The 26,341-nt window shown below is 43.0% G+C and overlaps 1 protein-coding gene across 1 annotated transcript in view; it reads right to left on the reverse strand.

Moving 5' to 3' along the window:
- Positions 1-26,341, reverse strand: part of LOC116982590 (cadherin-8-like) — a 201,581-nt gene that overhangs the window by 145,268 nt on the left and 29,972 nt on the right. The window contains exon 2 of the mRNA XM_033035865.1: positions 23,868-24,393. Coding sequence (XP_032891756.1) covers positions 23,868-24,122 — 255 coding nt within the window. The 5' untranslated portion in view covers positions 24,123-24,393. The remainder of the gene's footprint in view (positions 1-23,867; positions 24,394-26,341) is intronic.

Here is a 26,341-nt window from a genome sequence, read left to right on the forward strand (position 1 = left end):
CTTTGTGTCATCTGCAAACTTGGAGATGTTGCATTCAATTCCCTCGTCCAAATCATTAATATATATCGTAAATAGCGTATCATTAATATATATCGTAAATAGCGTATCTCTCCCTCCTAACTCCATTCTCCTGCCTTCTCCCCATAACCTCGGACACCTGTACTAATCAAGAATCTATCCATCTCTGCCTTAACATTATCCACTGACTAGGCCTCCAGAGCCTTCTGTGGCAAAGAATTATACAGATTATCCCTCCTCTGACTAAATACATTTCTCCTCATCTCCTTCCTAAAATAACATCCTTTAATTCTGAAGCTATGATCTCTATTCCTAGATTCTCCCACTAGTGGAAACATCCTAGTAAGTAAGTAAGTAAGTAAGTTTTATGTATATAGCACGTTTTAAGTCAACTCGCATTGACCCCAAAGTGCTTTACATAAATTAAATAATAAGTTCTATTACAAACCATAGAAAAAGGTTAAAAAAATGAATAAAATGGACACAACACATTATAGAGTTCAACACAAACGTCCCCCCACAGCAGAATCAAAACATTTCCACTGTGGGGAAAGGCACCAGAAAGTTAAGTCCTCTTCCTCTGTGAAACACCCGAGGTCGGGGCCCATTTGTGGCCGTGCAGCCAGTCCGATGATTTTCAGGGCCCTCTTGCCGTGAAGATGGAACATCGGCGTCGGCGTCGGGTGATACATTCCTCAGCGGCTTGGAAAAGTCTGGAGCGGCTGCCTCCTCCCCGGAGACCGGAGACCGGGGCACTCGTAGTCCTCAGGCCGTGCCGGTTGGAGCTCCGACCCCGATGAACTCGATCCCTGGCTCTGCGGCGCTCCAAATCCAGCGCCGCCCGCAGCCACAGCTTCGCGATGTTGGGATCGACGGCCACAGCGCTCTGGAGCTTACCGCATGGCGACCCGGTAAGGCATCGCCCGCTCCGTGTTGGTATCCCAGCGCTGCGCCACCGCCGCCGAAGCTGTAGTCCCGACAGGAAACGCCGCTCCATTCTCGATGGTAGGCCGCGAGGACGGGGCGAAGAAGCAGCTTGGAGGGATGCTGCCTCTCCGACTAGGTAGGGGATTAAGAAATAAAGTTTCCCCCTTCCCCACCCCCCACCCCCCCCCACATAGAATACCTCCACTAACATTTTTTAACAGGACTTAAAATAAAATAAAATAAAAAAAGGTGTAGAGACGGACTGCGGGCAGGCTGCCATACACAGACGGCGCCCACTCCCGCACATCGGCCATCTTCAAGATCCTCTCCACATCTACTCTGTCCAAGCCTTTCAGTATTCTGTATGTTTCTTCTAAACCCCAGTGAGTTCATCATTGGTTAACCTACTCATTCCTGGGATCATTCTTGTAAACCTCCTCTGGACCCTCTCTGGAGCCTATATCCAGAATCTCTCCAGAGTCTATATGCTACCTTGCCATCAAGCCATCTATTTATTTATAGGAAGGAACTGCAGATGCTGGTTTATGTGAAAGATAGATACAAAAAGCTGGAGTAACTCAGTTGGTTATTGAAGGACTGAAGAAGGGTCTTGACTCGAAACGTCACCTATTCCTTTTCTCCAGAGATGCTGCCTGACCAGCTGAGGTAAACCATCTTTTCTTGTCTATCTAAGCAGCTATTTCTACCAGACTTACACAAACCTTCCACAAATTTCCCTGAACTCCCCCTACATTCCACTGCTCACCTAGTTTGGTTCAGTTTGGTTTATTATTGTCACATGTACTGAGGTCCAGTGAAAGGCTTGTTTGTTGCATACTATCCATTCAGCGAAAACACTGTACATGACACAATCAAGTCGTCCACAGGGCACAGATACACTTTGATCAATTTACAGAGCAAATTAACCCACCAATCCGCACATCTTTGTGGTGTGCGAGAAAACCGGAGCATCCGGAGGATAGGCACAGGTAGAACTTGCAAACTCCACAGAGACAGCATCAGTGTTAAGGACTGAACCAGGTCACTGGAATTATGAGTCAGCATTTCTATGAGCCGCCCTTAATGTGTGTATTTTAATCTATTTTTTAAATTATTTACAACAATGTTAATGGGTTTTAAATATCTCAATATATCATAGACATTTAAAAACGGTTACAAATACCTTCCAGCTTCACCATGTAAGGGATAACCTTAGGCTCGGAATGGCATCCAGTAATGTGGCGCAGTGCAGTCAGAGTGAGTGGAACCATGTAAGGTCCAATGTATTATTGAATGGTAGGAATCAATGGGCTGTAAAACACTTTGTGAAGTTCTCACTATGGCCCTGCCTCTTATTGTGGGCTGTTTGGCTATTTCTGAGCAAGGCGCTCAGTAATATTCTCCCCCCCCCCCCCCCCTCACATGCTGAGATTGAGCACAGGGCAGCACGGTGAAGCAGCGGTAGAGTTGCTGCCTCACAGCGCCAGAGACCCAGGTTCAATCCTGACTACGGGTGCTGCCGATACGGAGTTTGTACATTCGCCCCGTGACCGCGTGGATTTTCCCCAGGTTTCCTCCAACAACCAAAAGATGTACAAGTTTGTAGGTTAATTGGCTTCGGTAAAAAAATGTAATTGTTCCTTGTGTGTAGTAAAAACTAGTGTGCAGGTGCGGACTCGGTGGGCTGAAGGGCCGGTTTTGGCGTTGTATCTCTAAAGTCTACACACAAGTAAGGTACACCTTGCCACTCGGTTCCCAGGGGGTCAAATAATTAAATAATTAAAGCGATTTAATGGAAAAACAAAACAAAGCCCTAAGTCCCCAGTTCAACCCAAGCAGTTCATAGTTTGGAGTTTAGTTGGAGTTTCGTAGTGTTTAATAGCCTGATGGTTGTTGGGAAGAAGCTGTTCCTGAAACTGGACATTACAGTTTTCAGACTCCTCTACCTTCATCCTAATGGCAGGAGTGAAATGAGAATGTGGCCAGGGTACTGGGTGCTTTTCTGAGGCAGTGACTCCTGTAAATCCTTTCGATGGTGGGGAGGTCAGTACCCGTAATGGACTGGGAAGTGTTCATCAGTTTTTGTCACCTCCTTTTTTCCTGGGCATCCAGACCATGATGCAACCTGTCAACCTGCTCTCTATTTGCCAATTCAGTATTACAGTTTGTGTTACATTAGAAGATGTAAAGAGAAGAAATAAATAATGAGTTATGTTTCGAAAGCACCTTTCAAATCCCTTTCAGAACATCATTATCTCTTTAGCAGCCAATGAGGTTTTTTGAAATGAGTTTGCTGTGGCAATGTTGAAAAATAAGCTGAAGGAAAAACACATCTGTCCCCATTTATTTATTAAGACATAAAAATTTGCAATTATGTGATGCTATTGCACATTTGTAAGAAAGGCTTCTTCAGATGGCACATGAGGATAATTATTTGCTTTTATTGTGCAGGGAAATATTAATCTGTGCATTGCATGATCCCACAAATCAGGGCTTGGATCAGAAACGAGTAATGTTTGGTACAACAGAACACATCTCCCGCTGTTTCCTGGGTAGTAATGCAAGGCTGTGTGTGTCAAAGTGACAGCGCAAAATGCAGTCTCGATTTAAAATCTCATCAGAAAGAAAGTGCCTGCTGTAATAGTACATACGCAGCTGTTGTACTGCGCTTAGGGTTTTGGTGGAGATTAGATGTTTAAGTACAGGAGTGAGACCACACTATCTTCAGACTCCCGCGGTTGTGCCACAGCTAACACAAAACAGGATGAGTCCCGGCAGAGATGGCGTGTGCACTCCATAGAAATTTCTCTTCCTAGAGATCCATCACTGACGAAAAGAGAGGAGTACGTTATATTGTCGTGTCAGTACATTTGTAAACTGTCTTTGACACAGAAGAATGTTCATAAGTTCATAAGTTCATAAGTTCTCGGAGCAGAATTAGGCCAATCAGCCCATCAAGTCTACTCCGCCATTCAATCACGGCTGATCTATCTTTCCCTCTCAACACCATTCTGCTTTCTTCTCCCCATAACCCCTGACATTATTACTAATCAACAATTTGTCAATCTCCGCCTTAAAAATATCCATTGGCCTCCACAACTGTCTGTGCCAATGAATTCCACAGATTCACCATCATTTGACTAAATAAATTCCTCCTCACCTCTTTCTGAAGGTACGTCATTTTATTCTGAGGCTATGGCCACTGGTCCTAGATTCTCCCACTAGTGGAAACATCATTTCCACATTCACTCTATCCAGGCCTTTCACTATTCAATAAGTTTCAATGAGGGTCCCCATCATCCTTCTAAACCTCAGTGATTAGAGGCCCACTGCCATCAAACACTCATCAAATGTATAGATCAGAATTCTGGAGGCTGAGGACAATGTATTGACATTTGTATATAGCAAGATACTCCCTGCTTATGGGGAATAAATGACAACATACATTTTGTTTAGTTTAGTTTAGTTTAGTTTAGAGATACAACGTGGAAACAGGCCCTTCGGCCCACAGAGTCCATGCCTTCCTGCGATCACAGTACACCATTTCTATCCTACACACTAGGGACAATCCATAGAAGTCAATTAACCTACAAACCTGCACATTTTAGGAATGTGGATGAACCCACATTCTGGAGCACCCAGAGAAAACCCACGTCCTCACAGGGAGGACATGCAATCTCCACACTTGGGTCTCCGGCGCTGTAAGGCAGCAACTCTACCACTGTGCCGCTGCCCTATATGTCACAATATTTTAGTTTTGCTTGGGAGAGAAACAGGCCTTGTGGTCATTCAAGTGAGAATTGGATAAATAAAAGGTGAGGCCAAATATAGTGGAACAGAGAGTCATTGTAGGAGTGAGCCAGGAGAGATACGATGGGTCAAATGGTCTCCTTCTGTGCTGGATCGATTCTATGTTAGATATAAGATAGACATAAAATGCTGGAGCAACTCAGCGAAAAGGAAGAGGTGATGTTTTGGAACAAGTCCCTTCTTCAGACCTATAGAGTTACCTATACCTTTTCTCCAATGATGCTTCCTAATCTCCAGTATTTTGTGTCTATCTTCGGTGTAAATCAGCACCTGCAGTTACCTCCTACACACTTCTATATTAGATGCATCTCTATCTGAAACAAATGGGACTCCGAAACATCATAGTGGTCAACCAAATTATATAAGGGGTGAAATGTACACATGTCCCTTGATGCTGCAGACAAGCAAGCACAACAATGCCTCGACTTCCTCAGAAGACGAAAAAAATTCAGCATGTCTCCAATGACTGACTATAAGCATCTTCTACAGATGCACACCAGAAAATATCATATCAGGATGCATCACAACTTTGGCAAACAGCTCGGCACAAGATTGCAAGAAATTGCAGAGGTTTGTGGACATCGTCCTGTCCATCCTGCAAATCAGTCTGCCCACCGTTGAATTTTCCAATTAACTTCCCCTCTCCCTCACTCTGCCTATATAACACCCTTCCTTCTTTTCCCCAACTCTCTCTCTCCCCCCTCCCATGCCCCATCTGAACTATTGTCCCCGCGCCCTCCCCTTCCACCCACATTCCTTCCTCTAACTTTACTATTCAATCCTTTTGTCTCACACCTTCTGTCTTTCCATTTCTGTCCTTTCTCCAGCTTTCTACCTATCAAATAACTGTCCTCACGTATAACCTGCCAGGCTTTGCCCTGCTCCTTCTCTTTTCCAGATTTCTTCCCACTCACTCCCACCCTCCATAATCAACCTGAAGAAGGCTCCCGACCCGAAACGTCACATATCCATGCTCGTCAGAGATACTGCCTGACTCGCTGAGCTCCTCCAGCACTCGGTGTCTCCTTTTTTAAACCAGCATCTGCAGTTTCTTCTCTCCATATTTCCCCACCATCGACTCCATCCACACTTTATGTTACCTCAGTAAAGGAGCCAACATAATCAACATTGCTCGCCAGTCATTCCCTCTTCTCCCCTCTCCTGTTGGTGCATAAGGCACAACAGCTTGAAAACATGCACCGCCAGAATTAGGAAGAGTTACTTAGCCGGGTAACTGCACGAATTGCTGCAGATTAGTAAATTCATGAGGTCCTAAGCAAACCCACCCCGTGGTCAAACCCAAGTCCAATCTGTCACATAAACCCCTTTCCATCTTTTCACCATCAGTGTGCTCCTTGCAACTTTTGATCATGTTGTAGAAGGTTGGGTCACAGTAGTGTGGCACAGTGGCACAGCGATAAAGTTGCTGCCTTACAGCGCCAGAAACCTGGGTGCGATCCTGACTGTGAGTGCTGTCTGTATGGAGTTTGTACATTCTCCCTGTGACCATGTGGGTTTTTTCCAGGTGTTCCAGGTGTTCTCCCAGACTCCAAGCATATGTAGGTTAATTCCCCCTGGTTTGTACTATGTGAAACCAGGATAATATAGAACTAGTGTAAGGGTGACCGTTGGTCAGCATGGACGGTGGGCTGAAAGACCTGTTTCCACGTTGTATCTCTAAATCTAAAACAAAGAACTATAGATGCTAATCTTCAATAAAGGACACAAAGTGATGGAGTAACTCAGTGGGTTATGGGCTTGTCCCACTTAGGTGACTTTTTCGGCGACTGCAGGAGACTATGCATGGTCGCCACATGTTAGCGGGTAGTTGCTGGGTATTCGCCTTCATGGTCGTGAGGATTTCCCACATTCTGGGAACTAGTCGCGGCCTCATTATGGTGGTCGTGAAATTTTTAACATGTTGAAAAATTAGCGTCGATTAGAATGAAGCCGCCATGGAGAATTCTCATGCTGTAGGTGGATCTCCAGGAAGTCCTAATGGGTTGCCAGGAGGTCGAAGGTTCTCGGAGGTTCTCGTAGGTTGGAGCCGGGGCTGACCGGTGAATTTCAGTGGCTCATTGGGAAAAAAAAGGTAAGCAGTAGTTTTCAGAATTAAGGATAACCGACCGATAATGTTATATGTCCACCGAGCTTCACAGTCGTGTATCTCTGGCTTCTTAAAAGTTGTCTCCACTCCTTCTCCCCCCTTCTTCCCCCTCCTCCCCCCTTCTCACCCCTCTCACCCCCACCCTCTGCCCCCTTCTTTTAAAGGACTAACTGTGCTTTAGCCATCTTTTTACAGCGCCAACCTTCCTGTTCATCGCGGTGTGTGTCTGTATCACCTTGGCTCTGCACTGTGTGAAATTTTTAGACAGGGCAAGCGGGGGGAGCGCTGTCCAAAAAATTCACATGGGCTGGTGAAGGAAGCGATGTGCTTGTGTGTGTTTGTTCCACTCAGTTCCCGGTTTTTCAGGCGACTGCCGACAACTTGACAGTCGCCCGAGTGGGACAGGCCCATGAAGCAGCATCTCTACAGAACATTGATAGGTGACATTTCAGGTGAAGACACTACTTCATTCCCTACAGTTGGTGTCCATGGCAGATTCTTCCCCTTCCACATTACAAATATGTATAGGTTCGTAGGTTAATAAGTTTCGGTAAAATTGTCCCAACCTTGTAGGATAGTATTTGTGTACGGGGTGATCACTGGTCGGCGCAAACTTGGTAGCCCTGTTTCAGCGCTGTATCTAAAGTCTAAAGTTGCAACCAAGAAAAATCAACCTGTGCCTCAAAGGTTTGATCATGTTCAGGTAATACACTGACTCCATTTCAAATCTCCAGAGAAAGCACATATTAAACGGGGAATAGAGATAATGCACACAGGAAGAAAATATTGTCCTGTTTCATTTTCTAAATAGTGTTGAGAAGTAGTCTCCAGGTGCATGTTTCAGGAAGTGGTAATTGCAAAGAGCCCGAGACCTCACTAGGCTGCAATAACAGTGGAAAAAGGAATGTCTTAATTCTTCAAAGTGATTCCAATGTATGATGCAGTCTTGGAAAAAGCTACAATACATATGAGAAACACACAGCTGGTCAGTTAGCAACAATTTGATCGCTTCCTTTCGGGAAGATTCAGTGCAAGACCACACAGTCCAATCGTTCAACATGTATAGGTTTAGGTTTATTCTTGTCACGTGTACCGAGGTGCAGTGAAAAGCTTTGTGTTGCATGCTACCTTATCACATCAGATAATACTATACACAAATACAATCAAGCCAAACTCAAGTACAATAGGTAGAACAAAGGGGAAGATACAGAGTGCAGGATATAGTTCTCAGCATTGGAGCACAACAGTTCTAAAGACAAAATCCAATGTCCGCATAGAGGTGAATAGGACAGTACCCTAGCTTATGGAAGCCTGATAACAGAGGGGAAGAAGCTGTTCCTATGTCTGGTTTTGTGCGCTTTCAAGCTTCTGCATCTTATGCCAGACAGGAGCAGAGCAAGATGGAGAAGGGAGAAGATATATGGATAGGATAGGGTTTAAATGGATATCGAGAAAATGGAGGCAAATGGGACCTGCCCAGACAGCCAACTGGATTAGAAAGGACATGGTGGGTTGAAGAGCTCATTTCTGTGTTATACAGCTCTAAGACTACGAAAGTGCGAAAGAGGGACTGAAAAAGGAAATGAAAACAGAGTCATAGAAGCGTGATAACAAAGGGGAAGAAACGGTTCCTGTGTCTGGTTGTGCGTGCTTTCAAGCTTCTGTATCTGCTGCCCAACGGCCATGGGGAGAACAAGTAATGACCAGGGTTGGGCTATTTTCTCCATATATGTGTGTTTCTATCATTTACCTGTCTAAATCTCTTTTAAACATTGTAGTTTTGGCTGTATATACTGCTTGTCCACATTCCCACCACATTCTGTGTTAAAATCTTGGTTCAGGCCCTCTGTATTTCCTCTCTCACCTTAAACCACCTTATCGCAGCACAATGGCACAGCGGTAGAACTACTGCCTTACAGCGCCAGAGACCCGGGTTTGATCCTGACTATGGTACTGTCTGTGCAGAGTTTGTACGTTCTACCCTTGACTTGCGTGGTGCTACAGTTTTCTCCCATATTCCAAAAAACTCACAGGTTTGTCGGTTAATTGGCTTAATGGGTTAAAAGGTCTCTCAAGCTGTAAGGCAGAAACTCTACGCCTGCACCGCCGTGCCGCTCTATCCTGTGCGGCCCTTTCACAGTTTTTTTAATGTCTGTGGAATCTGTTTTTGAATGTAACATTGGAACTGGCAGCAAAGAAATGTAGCAGGTGTGGGTGATGAATTAACATCAATAGTTATTCAGTTATCTGCTTTGACTTGTCTGATTATTACACTTGTATGTCTTAAACTGGTTCCCTTTTATCAAACTTTTCAAACCATTTGTCACAACAGCATCAATGAGAGGTAAAAGAAGAGAGGGCGGTGAGAACAAAGATTTGAAGTCCACGCCCTCGAGTGGACTTCGATGAGTACGTGAAAATGCTGCTTTGATCATCCCTGAATTTATCCAGTCTGTTGTTGCTGGCTGGTCTACGATTTGCCAATGTAGTATGCTCTGAAATGTATTATTTAGACTTTACTTTAGACTTTAGAGATACAGTGCGTAAACAGGCCATTCGGCCTACTGAGTCCGCACTAACCAGCGATCACCCTGTACATTAGCACTATTTTAAACACTAGGAAGAATTTACAATTTTCACCGAAGCCAACTAACCTACAAGCATTTTCACCAAGCCAATTAACCTTTACTTCTTTGCAGCATAGGAGAGTAACCGGAATACACAGGGAAAACCCATGCAGTTACAGGGAGAACGTACAAACTCCGTACAGAAAGCACCCGTAGTCAGGATCAAATCCGGGTCTCTGGTGCTGTAAGGCAGCAACTCTGCCCCTGCGCTACTATGCTACCCTTATTCCCCAAGCATTTTTCCTTCTCTTGATCCTTGTAGGGTAACTATCATAGGCCTACAGCAGGGAAACAGGTCTGTCAGCTCAACTTACCCATACCGATCAAGACGCCCAATCTACCCTAGTCTCTCTTGCTCCATTTGATCTATATCCCACAAAACATTTCCTGCCTTGGCAGGGCCACCAGGATATGGGCCAAAGCAGGCAGATAGGCCTAGTGTATATGGGGCATCTTGGTCAGCATGGGTAAGTTGGGCAAAAGGTCTGTTTCCATGCTGTATGACTCCATGGATCTATAATAGTAACATAGACAGACCACAACGAGCAGTTACCTTCATACACAGGGAGGTGACCTTGTTCAAATGGAAGGGCGACTCTTCTAATACTGCCCCCCCCCCCCCCCCCCCCCCCCCACCCCACCCCGTATGTAGACCTTAGGGAGATGCTCCCTAATTCTCCCTGAGGGAAGCCACTATTCTGTCACCTATTGAATGGCGAGTCCAGCAGGGTAACAAGAGGTCAGGTCCATTAGCACCTCACCTTTGCAATTCTGGACTTCCAAATTTGGCTGTATGTGCACAGGAGGTTGAAACCTCAAAGAGTAATAGACTCACACAGCATGGAAACAGGCCCTTTGGTCTATCCCGTCCATGCCAACCAAGATGCCGCATGCAAGCTGGTCCATTTGGTCCATATCCCTCTAAACCTTTCCTACCCATGGTGGCACAGTGGCACAGCAGTGGAGTTGCTGCCTTTCAATGCCAGAGATGTTGCTTGACCCGCTGAGTTACTCCAGCACTTTGTGTCTTTTGTTTTATCAACCAGCATCTGCAGTTAATTGGAGTCATACAGTGTGGAAACAGGCCCTTCAGCCCAACTTACCCTTGCCCACCAACATGCTCCATCTACAGTAGTCCGACCTGCCTGTGTTTGGCCCATATCCCTTTAAAACTTTCCTACCTATGTACCCATTCAAATCTTTCTTAAAAGTTGTTATAGTACCACCTCTTCTAACAACTTGTTCCATATGCCCACCACCTTCGTGTAAAAAAACTACCCCAAATGCTCCTCTTAAACCATTCCCCCCTCACATTAAACCTATGTCCTCTTGTTCTTGATTCCACTACTAAGGACTCACCTTATCTAATCCTCTCATGATCTTATACACTTCTATAAGATTACTCCTCATCCTCCTGCACTACATAGAATAACGTCGTAGCCTGCCCAACCTCTCTCTCTCTAGCTTGTTTCTAATGGATTCAATGCACATACAGAAAGAAGAACAGCGCATGCTGTCCATGTCCTCAGGAAAGAAGAAGCCTGATTATAAATCACTAATGATAAATTTTAAATTGTGGCTTTATAAATAATAAAAACCATCGCTTGCAGTCAGTGCAAGCAGCATGTAGAATTCACTCCAGAAATTAATCAGAAGAAAAAGATGGAGGATTGTTTCAATCATACCACAAGCAATTCATCAAATTCAAAAGAAAGGGAAAAAAATAGATTATGTGTAAATTATTGACACTGACTGACTTATCAAAGGGGACTCTGACAGAGAAGAGAATTAAGGAATATCTGAAACTGCTGTATGCATGTGTCAAATAAAAACCACTTCAAAACTTCACTGTGAAAAGCTGAATTCAATGTGGTTAAGTTTCCATCTTGCTTTACTGAAGACCTCCTCACATTGACATTTGGTAAAGTACAGAGGTCCTTAGCTCTCCTGAATTCTGTTCACATACCAGGAAGATCAGGCGACACTGTATCGTAAACTGCAACAAACCTATCTGACTAATCTCTTCCTTGGAGAGATCTAATTGTGTCACAGAAAATATCACTCTATTCACACGTGAAGGAGATCGTCGATCAATGAAAGGTCTACCTTTTCTTCTGCATTGAAACATGTCACTGCCCTTCACTTCCTTTATACCTGCTAGCTACACATTTCGCAAAATAAATCATCGCATGACCTAAACGTTGCACCGTAGCCATCAGTTTAGAACAGAATGCAAGCGTTGATGCAGGGAATAGCAGGGACGTGCAAACTTAAGAGGTAGACTTGAGAGATTAAAGGGTTTCAAACTGATAAGCGCATGCAGCCCTTACTGACCTAGAAAAATCAGTTTTCCTTTAAAGTGAGTGATAAAATCATAGATTCATACAACGTGGAAACAGACCAGAAGATAGACACAAAGTGCTGGAGTCAACGGCCTGTCCCACTTAGGCAAGTTTTTAGGCGACTGCCAGCGACTGGGCAGTCGCCAGACGGTCGCCGGGGTGTTGCCTGTATGGTCGTGAGTAGTCTCCTCAGTCGCCCAAAGAGTCATAGTGTTTTTCTGGTTGCCGCTGGATTTTGAAATGTTCAAAACTTTTCGGCGACCTGTCGGCAACCGTGGGCTTGTCGTAGCTTGTTTTTTCCTGACTTAGGTGCTGTCGTAGGTTGTTGCCAGGTTGTCGTCAAGAGAAATCAAGTAGCGACTGTGGAAAAACACGTGATCAGGTAAAAATAAAGTGCGTGGACTTCCTGAACTTTTTGTTGGAGACCTTGAGCACTGTAAAATGGCTCCAAGGAGAAGGAAGGGACAGCCCAGTGGCAAGGCCAAAACCCCATCCCTACCTGGAGACTGAGGAAACCTCTTCTTGGGCTTCTTCTTCACCATTCTTCTTGTCCTTCTGTCTTCTGGCAAGAGGGCTGCTGCAAGCAGCATGGCTTCTTCTTGTAATAAGAGCAATGCCCTCTGATGTTGCTCCATGGTAGTCATGATGCAGAATGATTCGAAACCGCACCCTACAACCCATCTAATAGGAAAACTGGATGATTCCATTGTTTTAGAGGACAAAATGACGTCACATGTCGTCAGTTGTCCTCCGTTGTTGCTGACAGGGTCGTAGCTTGTCTAGCTTGTCGTGGCTGGACGTAGGTTATTGTAGGTGTCCTCATAGGTTATCGTAGATGTGGTCGTAGGTGGTCGTTCTAATCGAGATGATTGGGTCGCCGGTTGTCAGTAGCTTGCCATAGCTTGACGTCAATTAGGTGATAGGTTGTTGTAGCTTGTCGTAGACATTGTCGGAGGGGGGTCCAGTCGCTGTTTTTCTGGCGACCTGCTACGACTATAACAGTCACAAGAGAAATCACCTAACTGGGACAGGTCCTTACCTCAGCAGGTCAGGCAGAATTTCTGGAGAAAAAGGATGGGTGACATTTCAGGTTGAAGCCGTTCTTCAGACTGGCCCTTCAGCCCAACTTTTCCATGCCAACCAACATGCCCCATTGACACTAGTCTCAGTTGCCTGGAAATTTGGCCCACATCCCTCTAAGCCGCTCTTATCCGTGTACCTGTCCAATTGTCTCTTAAACTTTGAGATATTATCTCCTCTTGCAACTCGTTCCATACTCCCACCACCCTTGGTGTAAAAATGCTTCCTCTCGGGTTCCTGTTGAATCTTTATCCCCTCACCTTAAAGTTCTGTCAGCACAATCTACTCCTTTCCCAGGAGACATTCATGTTAGTGTCCCCCATGTGAAAGTACAACTTGTATTTACATTCCCAGAGACTGTCAGTCTCCGAGCTTTGCGTTCCATTCAAATAAACGAAGGGCTTGGATTTATTAAGTGCCTCATATAACCTTAGGATGTCCTGAAGCACTTTGCAGCTGATGAAGTCTCTTTGAAGAGTAGTCACAGCTGTAAAGCAGGAAGTGCAGCAGCCAAATTGATCAGAGGAAGATCCCAAAGGCGATCATGTAAAATTGAACTGGGTTAGCTGCTAATTTAGTAATATTGATCAGTTGGCAACATTGTAGAATGGAACTGCAGATGCTGGTTTACAACGAAGATAGACACAAAATGCTGGAGTAACTCAGCGGGATAAGCAGCATCTCTGGTGAAAAGGAATAGGTGAGGTGGGGGTGACAATCGATTGGCAGATGAGTGGCATAGAGCCATAAAGTGTAGAAACAGGCCCTTTGGCCCAACTTGCCCACACCGGCCACCAAGTCCCAGCTACATGAGTCCCACCTGCCCGCGTTAGGTCCATATCCCTCCAAATCTGTCCTATTAATGTACATGTCTAACTGTTTCTTAAATGTTGGGATAGTCCCTGCCTCAACTACCTCCTCAGGCAGCTTGTTACAGACACCCACCACCCTTTGTGTGAAAAAGTTACCCCTCAGATTCCTGTTAAATCTTTTACCCTTCACCTTAAACCTACGTCCTCTGGTCCTTGATTCACCTACTCTGGGCAGAGACTCAATCTATTCCTCTCATGATTTTATACACAGTAAGAAATAAAGGCTAGAGATGAAAAGGAGATGACGGGATATCAGATAAGGAGGATTTAAATGTGAAGCCAGATATTAGCTTACACTTCACATTACCTGGAGCTCACTGCATTGGTATTCATAACCTAATCCCTCACTGCTTACACAACACACAAAAAACACTTATTCACGCACAAAGCACTCTTCTCCACATTAGGAGACCAAATGCAGTTCGAGAAATCACACTGAAGAACATCAATGTTGAGCCCGCATGTGTAATCAAAAATTTCCAGTCACCTATCACTTTAATTCTTTAATTCTCATGTGAATCTCTCTGTTCCAATGAGGTTCAAAACAACCCTGAGATAGTTCAGAGAGTCAGAGTCATAGAGCATGGAAACAGGTCCAACTTGCCCACGCCGACCAACATGTCCCATTTACACTAGACCCCACCTGCCTGCGTTTGGCCCATATGGTTCAAAGGTGCTTATTTGTTACATCTGGAAGTGCACATTGAATCTCTGTTTGATAGTTTCATGTATTCTACCCATCCACATATAATATCCCTCTCTTTGATGTATAAAGGTGATTACAAAAAGTGGTGAACACTGCCAGTCCTTCGAGTGTACTGACCTCCCCACTGAAGAGATGAATGTCTCAAAAAGGCAGCAAGCATCTTCAAGGACCCACACCATCCTGGCCACACGCTCATTTCATTCCTGCCATCGAGAAGGCTGTACTGGAGTCTGAAAACTGTGACATCCAGGTTCAGGAACAGCTTCTTCCCAACAACCATCAGGTTATTGAATACTACAACATCCAATTAAGCTCCAAACTACAAACCGACTGGGTTGCACCAGGAACTTTGGGTTTTGTTTTGTTTTTGAACTATATCGTTTTTTTAATTTATTGAACTTCCTTTTGTTGTTTGTTTATTGTATTATATATTGAGTACTAGACTTACAAACCTATTGTGCTGCTGCAAGTAAGAATTCCATTGTTTCGTTCCAGTACACGTGACCATAAAACACTTAACTCTTGAACTTATAAAACACTTAGCTCTTGACTCTTGCTCTGACCATGATAAGATTCATGGTCCATGAGTTAACACCGAGATACATTGAGGAGCAGATTTTGCATTCTCTACATTAATGACTGAGAGGTATGGCAGCATATGGTTACTAATATCGAGGTCTGGACTAGAGTCAGTCATTGAGTCATACAATGTGGAAGCAAGTCCTTCAGCCCAACTTGCCCACACCAGCCAACATGCCTCATCTAAACTGGTCCCACCTGCCTGCCTTTGGCCCATATCCCTAAAAATCTACTCTATCCATGTACCTATCAAAAATGTTTGTTAAACATTGCGATAGTACCATACCTGCCTCAACCACCCCTTCTGGCAGCTTTTTCCACACACACTAACCTTTGTGTAAAAAAGTTACCCTTCAGATTCCCATTAAATCATTTCCCCCTCACCCTAAGCCTATGTCTTTTTGTTCTCGATTCCCTTACTCTGGGCAAAACACTCTGTGTGTTTACCCTATCTATTCCTCTCATGATTTTGCACATTTCTATAAGATCACCTCTTATTCTTCTGCGCTTCAAGGAATAAACCTCTATCTAGTAGCAATGTTACAAAATTTTGAGATTTAAAAAATCAAGTCTGTAATTTATCCCATCAGATAAAGCATAAAAAGAAGTTTAATTTGACACCTAATTCACTTTCATATCTCAAGTATTTAAAAAGTTATAGCCATTTTCATACTCGGAAATTAGCATCTTGTTCCCTATTGATTTTCTATGGACATAACAAAAAAGCTGTGATCGTGTGCAGTCAAAAGCCCATAACCTTCTTAAAAATTAAGAGAACTGAATGAAATTTTCAGGTATCGTAGATTGAACCATTCTGAAACAAATATAAAATAATCTTACTTGGATGACCTGAAATTAAAGCATATAATTAGTTAGTTACCCAAGTGTAGCTAATTTCAAACTTCAATTACTAGATCTAAACATCTATCCATTTCTTAATAAATGATTAACATTTTTAAATAACCTAAGTGTCCAAATAATATTCATAAATAATTCACAATAAAACATGATTTTTAAATCTCATTTACATTAATTTATAGGCCAAATGGAAGGAATTTAGTGTTTAATTGCTGTAAATTAAAGTCCATTTTAAATCAGCTTTCTAGTGGGATCCTGTGAACGTGCTGGTTTAGAACGTTCACATTGCGCTAGATTTGTGCCCTCAAATGCCCAGAAAAATACTGCGGGATATAATGGGCCCAAAATGAGCTACTCGCAATATTAAACTTTGTATAAAGGGATCTTAAGAAGCCCTTTTTAATGTAAAAATAAGCAGCCTACCTTCTATTATTTGCTCTATGCGACCCTGACAGCTGCCGGTGGTCGCGGGTTTACAGATTGATTTTTAAACTACTATAACTATTATACGAGGTCTTTAAAACTAATAATAGCTTTTGCGACGGGGTCTTCCAGCGATTTTTCATTAATAATTAATAATAATAATAATAACTTTATTTATAAAGCACTTTAAACAACTGCAGTTGCCACAAAGTGCTGTACATGAGAACTCATGGACAAAAAGCTATTACAAACCATTAAAAACCATAAAACGAAGGACTATAAAAAACACACTAAAAATTAAAAGACATTAAAAGCACTAAGAACAGGAGCAATGCCTCAGCCAGTGTCGAAAGCCAAAGAATAAAAATGTGTTTTTAGGGAGGATTTGAAGATGGACAGTGAGGGGGCCTGTCTGATGTGCAGCGGCAAGGTGTTCCAGAGTGCCGGAGCAGCAACAGAAAAGGCTCTATCCCCTCTGAACATCTTCGATTTGAACAGCCTAGTGAAAATCGCGTTTTAAACCAGCCCCCCTCTAAACGGCGCCAAAATCGCGCACACCCGCAGCGACAGATTTTTAGCGACGCTTCAGGTAGGCTTTGCAACATACCTATATCTAGCTCAACCTCTCCCAATAGCTCAGTCCCTCGAGTCCTGGCAAAATCCTGATAAATCTTCTAATGTTTTGGAAATACAAATTCAAATTGAAATGTAAATTAAGTTTATTAAGCGAACCAAGAAATGAAAGCTAGTTAGAATATACATTGGCATGCTGCCATGAAAATCCGTTTTGTTCATCACCGTCCTTCCTTATGGGGAAAGAAAATCTGGTTCTTGCTGGATTATCTGAATTATCAAAATGTAAAGGTAAATCCAAACACACAATAATATGGGTGAATGTTAATGACCCACTGAGTGACCCAATGTGATTCCTAGGTAATGGGTAATGGATGAATAAAAAAATAATTCTTAGAGAGGGAATGCGCAAAACCACAGGACAGTTAACTTTGCATCTGTCATAGCGAAAATGTCTGGAGCTATTATTAAAGACATTATAGGCAATCAGTTGAAAAGGAAATCATAGTTTTCCAAATTTATTGGCATTCATTGAAGAAGTGATTTGTGCTGAGGATATATTACGCTGAGATTTACAGAAAATGGAAGCTTAGTCTTTTACACAGTTGGGGAATCAGGAACCAGAGGACATAAGTTTAAGATGAGAAGGGAAAGATTTAATAGGAACAGAAAGGGCAATTTTTTCACACAGTGGATGGTGGGTATATGGAAGGAGCTGCCAGAGAAGCTAGTTCAGGCAGGTACTATCGCATTATTTTAAAGACAATTGGATAGAAAAGGTTTAGATGGATGTGGGCCAAATGCAGGCAAATGGGACAAGCAGAAATGAGTCATCTTGGTTGGCATGAAGGAGTTGGACCAAAGGGCCTGTTTCTGTACAGTATGGCTATGACATTGTCTAACCTTTATTCTTTTGCAGATAACCTCATTCTATGCTGTTTCACTAAAACTAAAATTAAAACTAAATTATCACAGGTATATAGGGATTTAAGGTTACCTTTAGATCAACCATGTTCTTAGGAAATGGCAGAGTAGAGGCAAGTGATGAAGTAGCCTATTCTTGGCCATTATTGGTATAGTTGTAAATCCTGCATTAGAGTTGCTGCCTTACAGCACCAGAGACCCGGGTTCGATCCTGACTACGGCTGCTGTCTGTATGGAGTTTGTACATTCTCCCAGTGACCACTTGGGTTTTCTCCGGGTGCTCCGGTTTCCTCCCACACTCCAAATCTGTACAGGTTTGTAGGTTAATTGGCTTCAGTAAAGATTATATATTGTCCCTAGTGTGTAGGATAGTGCTAGTGTACAGGGCGATTGCTAGTCGGCTCAGACTAGGTGGGTCGGTGGGCCGATTGGCCTGCTACCTTGCTGTTTCTATGAAGTCTAAAATCTAAATTGTCCTTGCTTCATCCACAAACATGCGATGTTCCAATCACAGGAAGTTGACTGAACAATTACTGCAAACATCTTCAAGGGCCACAACTGCAATCACCGCATGATTGTGCTCTTGGGTGAATATTCTAGTGACCTTGACAATAATCGAAATACTTTGTGATGAATGCCAGCAACGAATGGATTTGGAATTAAGAAACTAACTGCTTCTTCAGACTAGAGAGTTTATACCTAGGTACTATAGTCTTGGATAACAAGTCAGCCCTTTGGGATTGAGATGATGACAAATTTATCACCTGCCATTTATCACCTTGTTGTTTGTCGAAGCTGGGTGAGCACAAATTGGCTGCCCTGTTTCTTCAGAAACTATTTCATTGGATGTGAATCGCCACGGGCCAGGAATGGTGCAAGTTTGTCTTCGATTCAAACAGCTGTAAATCTTTACATTCTCAATGTCAAAGGTATTTATTTGTCATATGCACTGGTTATGAACTGAAACAATGAATGTCTTACTTGCTACTGCTTTATAGGGATATTAGCATAACAATATTTTTTTACCTGCACTTTTTCTGTAGCACTAACCAATACTTTCCCTGTAGACAAAAATATGCCGGTATGGATATGGATTCAAAATTAAGCTACATTTATCAATGAAATAAACCTTCATCTTCTGTTTTGATTTTGTGGCCAATCAATTTCTAATTTAATACACTAATAACTAATGTATAAAATCAACAATACTAAAAATGTGAAAATCTGGATTTTAACGTTTTAGAGGTGCAAGTACATTATACCAAAAAAAAAAGCAATTGGCTGAACACGGTCTCCCTTCTCTTTCCACTCGATTTTTGCATTAATTTAGTTTTTTTAGTTTAGTTTGTCCCGTGTACTGAGGTACAGTGAAAGGGTTTTGGTGGCGTGCTATCTAGTCAGCGTAAAGACTATACATGATTACAATCAAGCCACCCACAGTGTACTGATACATGATGAAGGGAATAACGTTTAGTGCAATGTCCACAATGAGGTAGAGGTGAATCGGACAGGACTCCAGCTTATGGAAGGAAAGTTCAAAAACATTACGACAGAGGGGAAGAAGTTGTTCCTGAATCTGGTGGTGTCCACTTTCAAGCTTCTGTATCTTGTGCTTGATGGGAGTAGGGAGAAGAAGGAATGACTGGAGTTGGCCAAGACTTTGATTATGTTGGCCACTTTCCCGAGGCAGCATGAAGTAGATGGAGTTAATGGAGGGGAGTGTGCCTGGCAAATACATCGTCATTTTATTTCAATACTTAAATCCAACTGAATGCCAGTTTTATAATTTGGACTTGAGGTTATCCATTGCAGTCAACAATTATCCTCATTTGTTTCTTGTCCCCCCCCCCCATTATATAAACTGTTAACAGCAGACATAATCAGTACACAATCTCACATTCTGAAAGTTGTGATCTTGTAGAATGCATGGATGACCTTATAACGGCTTTTGCCAGCACAAAGTTTTATCAGTGCAAAAACTATAAGCTGAAGTTTTCAAGTAGGTCAATGGTTGTTTGGTTATTATTTGTGAAAAATTAAAAAAAATAACTGAAGTCCAAAGTACATTCACGATTGCCCAAGCTGTAATAAAACATCGAATGAATCAAGAGTTATGGGAATAAACTGGGAATGGGGATTTATTGGAAGATCAACCATGATCGTGGTGTGTGGTGAAAACAGCTTCAGGGTGAGAATAACAACTCCAACTTATTTCTTGTGGTCTTATTCCATATATTCATAAATCTTTAATAGAACGTTCTGGCATGATCAATCAGGGTGTTGAGTATAGAAGTTGGGATGTTATGTTACAGTTGTACAAGATGTTGGTGAGGATGCAGTTTTGTTAACCCTGCTATATGAATTATGTTGTTAAACTGAAACGGTTCAGAGATTTACGAGGGTGATGTTGCCAGAACTTGCAGGTCTGAGCTACAAGGAGAGATAGAGCAGATTGGACTTTATTCCTTGGAGTGAAGTAGGCTGACTGGTGTGTATAAGATCATGAGGGGAATAGATAGAGTGAATGCATAGAGTCGTAAGGGAATCAAGAGCTAGAGGACATAGGCTTAAGTTGAGACTGGAAAGATTTAATAGGAACCTGAGGTACAGTTTTTCACACAATGGGTGGGTATATGGATGAAGCTGCCAGAGGAGACAGTTGAGACACATATTCTAACAATATTTAAGGCATTTGGATAGGTACATGGATATGAAAGGTTTAGAGGGACATGCCAAATGCAGACAAGTGGGACTATTGTAGATGGAGCATTTTGGTTGACAAGTTTGGCCGAAGGGCTTGTTTTCATTCTGTATGACTCTATGACTCTGTAACACAATATTTTACTTTTCCTAGACTGAAACCCATTCCATTATGCTGGCTTGCGTACACTTCTTGACTGAAATTGCACAGCAGAATAAGTCTGAGAACAATTCCTATGGAAACAGATCAATTCCTGAGGGAGCACGACAGTGTAGATGCCAAGATGCTTCCACTAGTGGGAGAATCGAGGACAAGAGGAAACAGTTATTAGATAACAGGGTGGTGATTTCAATCTGAGGTAGGTACGAACTATCACGCACAGAGGATAGTGAACCTCATGATTCCCTTACCCTGGAGGGATTAAGAGGCTAGATCATCAAGGGTATTTAAAGAGGAAGTCGACAATGGTTTTAAAGATCAGGGAATTGAGGCTTATGGTTATCTGGCACAGAAAAGGAGATGAGGTCTGGACCAGTTTTTAACCATGAACATTGCACTTTTTGTTTATCTAAATCGTAACGCTACAATGCTGTAACAATATATTCTGCACTCGGGTATTTTTCTTTTTGCATTGCCTGTTGTACTTATATATGGCTTAAATGTACTAATGTAGAAGTAAAGAAGTGTGAAATGCATCAAGATTCAGAGACAGTTTCTTCTTAGCTATTATCAGGCAACTGAACCATCCAACTCGAGAGCGGTCCTGAGCTACCACCTACATCACTGGAGACTCTCAACTATCTTTAATCAGACTTTATTGGACTTTATCTTGCACTAAACGTTATTTCCTTTAACCTGTATCTGTACATTGCGGACGGCTCGATTGTAATCACGCATAGTCTTTCTGCTGACTGGTTAGCATGCAACAAAAAAGCTTTTCACTGTACCTCAGTACATGTGACAATAAACTAAATAAACTTAATTAGTAGTTTAATTTTATAGAAAATGGACCTTTGAGCTACCAAGTCCGCGCCAATCACCAATCACCTGTTCACTCTAGTTCTATGTTATCTCACTTCCTCGTCCACTCCCTGCACACTAGCAGCAAATACTGAGGTAATTTAACAATATGATATGATACGATACAAGAGAACTTTATTTATCCCTGGAGAGAAATTGAGCTGCCAACAGTCATAAAACACAAGATACATGAAACATGATATTAAAGTGATGAGTGGAAAGGATTGTGGATGTGCAAAGATTGGGGAGTGGTGGGGGTGGGAGCGAGGGAGGGAGGGGAGTCAGCCTCAGTCTGTCCCATGACAGAAGGGGGAGGATTTGTACAGTTTGATAGCCACAGGGAAAAAGGATCTTCTGTGGCGTTCTGTGCTGCATCTTGGTGGAAACAGTCTGTTGCTGAAGGTACTCCTCAGGTTGACCAATGTGTCACAGAGGGGGTGAGCTAGACCATCTTTGGGATGTGGGAGAAAATCGGAGCACCCAGAGGAAATCCACGCAGTCACAGGGAGAACAAGCATACTCCATACCTGGGTCTCTGACACCGTAAGGTAGCAGCTCTACCAGCTGTGCTCTTCACTGTATGTTACTACAAGTGACAATGGTAAACCAGTACAAAAATATGATCAGGCTAGACAACATGGTGGTGATGGGCTGAATGGTCTCAACTTCTGCCATTATTTTCTATAATTCAATCTAAAACAACACATGTGAAATTTATTTTTATGCTTTGAATGGCAAGTGGCAAGTGGCTAACTAAGCCAATGAAAATACCCACCGTCCTTGCAAGGCAGTTCCCCCTGAAACAAGAATAAAATTCCTGCCCCCATCTCTAAGTGTTAACGGATGCACACGGAAATGGTGCAAATATCACTGGTGCTATAAAGGCAAGTTTACATTGCAAATCTGCCACCCATTGCAAGTGGATGAGATATAAATTACAAGTTGTGAGTCATATTGACCCGTTGGTCAATGTTGATTTCTTGACCTGCTTTCTTTTGCTAAATAGAAGCAGCATTTCATTCTCAACTGCCTCAAGAGTACGACAAAACTGCAGGATTTGCACATTAAACTTGAACTCAAGTCACCATGCAAACTTGAAGCTGACACTGAATAGTATAAACACCATTTCAGCAATATGAAAATCATTACCACATGTCAATTAACTTCTTTGGCCCAGAAAGGATATAATTAAAAATGATAGACTCAATCCCTTAACTTTAGATCACTTTTAACTTTATTTTATAATCTAATCATTCTTTTTCTCACTTTGTTTCTCTTTCTGTGCCTGAGTTGAATGTGATTCATCCTACTCCCTGCTAAATTGTCCTTCTGAGTCTCATCTAGCTGGTTAAGGAGGTGGACCATGGGGACAGATCTTTGCTGAGGTCTTGAAAATCTTCTCTCACAGAAAGAGAGAATGGAAAATATTTCTGGAGCTGAAGGCAAGGAAACCTATCCAACAAATGTGCCCGTCACTAGCAAGGTTGGTCTTTGTCCAACCATCTGCCTATCAAACACACCCTCACCTGTATCCACCTTTCACTTCCCAGGCTTTGTTCTGCCCCATCTCTCAATCAGCTTTCCTCCCCTCCCCCCGTGTCCCCATGCCCGTGCCTATTCCCACCACAATCAGTGTGAAGAAGGGTCCCAACCCTTCTACAACCATCAGGAAAGACACGAAGTGCTGGAGTAACTCAGTGGGTAAGGCATTATGGACGATGTTTTGGGTAGGGACCCTTCTTCAGACTCATGGTAAGGAGCAGAAGAGCAACAGGAGTCACAGAGGGGGAGCAGTGAGTGAGGGTCTTACAGAAATCCCATTGGAGAAGAAGGGTCACAACCCAAATTGTCATCTATTCGTGATCTCCAGATATGTTGCCTGACACGTTGAGTTATTCCAGCACTCTAAAGCAGGAACAGGTTTTTTTTAGTTGACAAAACTAAATGCAGTTTAGTGTAGGAATACAGTTTGGGAACAGGCTCTTTGGCCCACTGAGTGCGCCGACTAGCAATCACCCATATACCAGTTTTAGCCTACACACTAGGGGCAATTTACAGAAACCAATGAACCTACAAACCTGAACGTCTTTGGAATGTGGGAGGAAACCGGAACACCCGGAGAAAACCCACGCATTCACAGGGAGAACGTGCAAACTCTGCACGGACAGCACCCGTAGTGAGGATCGAACCTGGTTCTCTACCACTGTGCCGCACTCTTCCTTGTTTCTACACGGTCATTCGGATGACCCGCAATTTCTCAAGAGGAAACTTAATTAAATCAATATTATATGAAAACTTACCCGTCCAACAAGAATGGGTTCAGGTCCTGAAAATTCTTCCAACACAAACATTTGATTCCAGACCCAGCCTCTCTTGGCACGGTTGAGGGCTCCAGTTTCGGTGTTCAAACCATCGAGTGTTAACACATCCCCTTCCTGTAATCTCTGTGGAGCATCCAGAGGGATGGGCTGCATCAGCGGAAGCACACTAATCCATGCCAGCACCAAGCGAGCCTGCATATCCACAAGCATTGTTCCCAGTCTCTCCGGCATCATTCCTTGGACCTCTCGTGATGGTTTGAGGAGTGGGGCAGGTGGATGTGAAGGATGATGTTGCAGGCAGCAGGGCGATGAGTTATACAGAGATCTGTAGCTTCAGTCCAGGATAGGTCCCCACCTACAATGTTCCTCAACACTTGCAAGTCAACAATGTTATCACGTGCTATATCTGGCTAATTCTCCAGTTCCTTTGCCTTGTCTGTGGTGTGTATAAAGGAGATCTATCAGAAAAGTTCCACGATACAATTCCTCGGTGCATCGGTAAGTCCTGGAAAAAAAAGGAAGAAATATTTGAATTATTTCAGGACTGAGCCTTGGTCCCTGGAAGCTGCACAAACTGCTGCACCACGCTACCACCCAATATAAATGAAGTCACTGAAAGGAGATAAGATGAAACTTGCTCTCCCCCCAGGTATAAAATGACGCCAAAAAAAGGCACAAAGTGCTTCAGTAACAGCAGGTCAGGCAGCATCTCTGGAGAACATGGATAGGTGACATTTTGGGTCAGGAGCCTTGTTCAGACTGAATGTAGTAGGGTGGAGAAAGCTGGAAGTGGGAGCCGGTCACCTCTCTATGTTCTCCAGAGATGCTGCCTAACCTGTTGAGTTACACCAGCATTTTCTTTTCCTTTTTTGTAAACCAGAAACTGCAATTACTTGTGTCTCCATTATAGATGGGATGAATTTCAAACTCTATTCTGCAATATCATCAATCAAGTAGAAGCCAGGCATTAAACGGAAACCTTTTCTAATCCATTTGATTCAGTTTCAAGCACTTTCTGAAAATTAGCTGTGACTAAAAGCTTGGTTATTTGAATTTGGAGTTGCAGAAAGATCCAGGCAGAGATTCCAGGCAAAAGTTTTATCCATAGCCTGCTTAGTAACATTAGTAAAGCATTTAGATTTAGAGCGGCACAGTGGCGCAACTGGTGGACCTGCTGCCTCACAGCGCCAGAAATCCACGGTTTGACCTTGTTCAGACCTCTTTCCTGTCTGTGTGGAGTTTGCATGTTCTCCTGTGTACACATGGGTTTCCTCTACGGTTTCCTCTACCTTACATCCACATCATAAAGACCTGCAGGTTTTTAAGCCGATCCTGGACTTACCTTGACTTTTACCTTGTCCTTTTACCATCTGGACGCCCGCAGCGTTGGCTGCGGAGGGTTGAGGTCCCGACCAAGGGGGGAAATAGAGGAGGACTGGCCAATTTCTGTGCCTTCCACCACAGTGATTAATGTTCTGTTGGATGTTTGTGTTAAATTTTTATTGTGTTTGTGTGTTCTTTATCATTGTACTGCTGCTGACAAATTCATTTCACTTGCATTTTATGTGCAATGTGACGAATAAAACTGATTGTATTGATTGTATTGTATTGTATATTACCCCTAGTGTGTAGTGAGTGAATGAGAAAGTTAGAAAACATAGAATTACTGTGAATAGGTGATCAATGACCGATGGACTAAAGGCCCACTTTTCATGCTGCCTCAAGAAAAAAGATAAAACTAAATTTGGAGTGAAGAAGGGCACAGAATTATGTGTCAAAGGTGTCGGAGGTTATGGGGGGAAGGCATGAGAATGGGGTTAGGAGGGATTGATCAGCAATGATTGAATGGCAGAGTAGACTTGATGGGCCAAATGGCCTAATTCTACTCCTATCACTTATGACCTTATAAGAGCAAAGAGACCTGCAGACTTTGTAAGGACAGGAGAAGGTTGCCTACACAAGGGGGGATGAGGCCATGATAGAATTTGAGAATAGCAATGAATTTAAATAGCACCCTTTTTTCCTGACTGGATACGTCCAAAACTAGAGCCACGGCAATAAGGTAAGAATGAGGAATATAACGGAGTTGTGTGGGGGAAATGTTTTACACATAGAGCAGTGGGGACCAGGAACGCATTGCCAGGGCTGGTGGTGGAGCCAGATACAACAGTGGCATTTGAGAGGCTTTTAGAAAGGCACATGGTAGTGCATGAAATAGAGGGATATTGATCATGTGCAGGCAAAAGAGATCAGTTCAGCTCGGCATCATGTTCGGCACAAACATTGCGGGCCAAAGGGCCCATTCCTGTGCTCTACTGCGTAATGTTCCATGGTCTTGTAAAGCAAGAGTCGATTTTCAACTCTCAGCTCTCCCAAAGATTACTGCTATGTATTTCTGCTGATGTAACCTTCTGGAGATCCCTTTAAACAGTCCTTGGCACAGCAAGTGATTA

The sequence above is a fragment of the Amblyraja radiata genome, chromosome 17 (genome assembly GCF_010909765.2).
Source record: "Amblyraja radiata isolate CabotCenter1 chromosome 17, sAmbRad1.1.pri, whole genome shotgun sequence".
In the NCBI taxonomy this organism is placed as follows: domain Eukaryota; kingdom Metazoa; phylum Chordata; class Chondrichthyes; order Rajiformes; family Rajidae; genus Amblyraja; species Amblyraja radiata.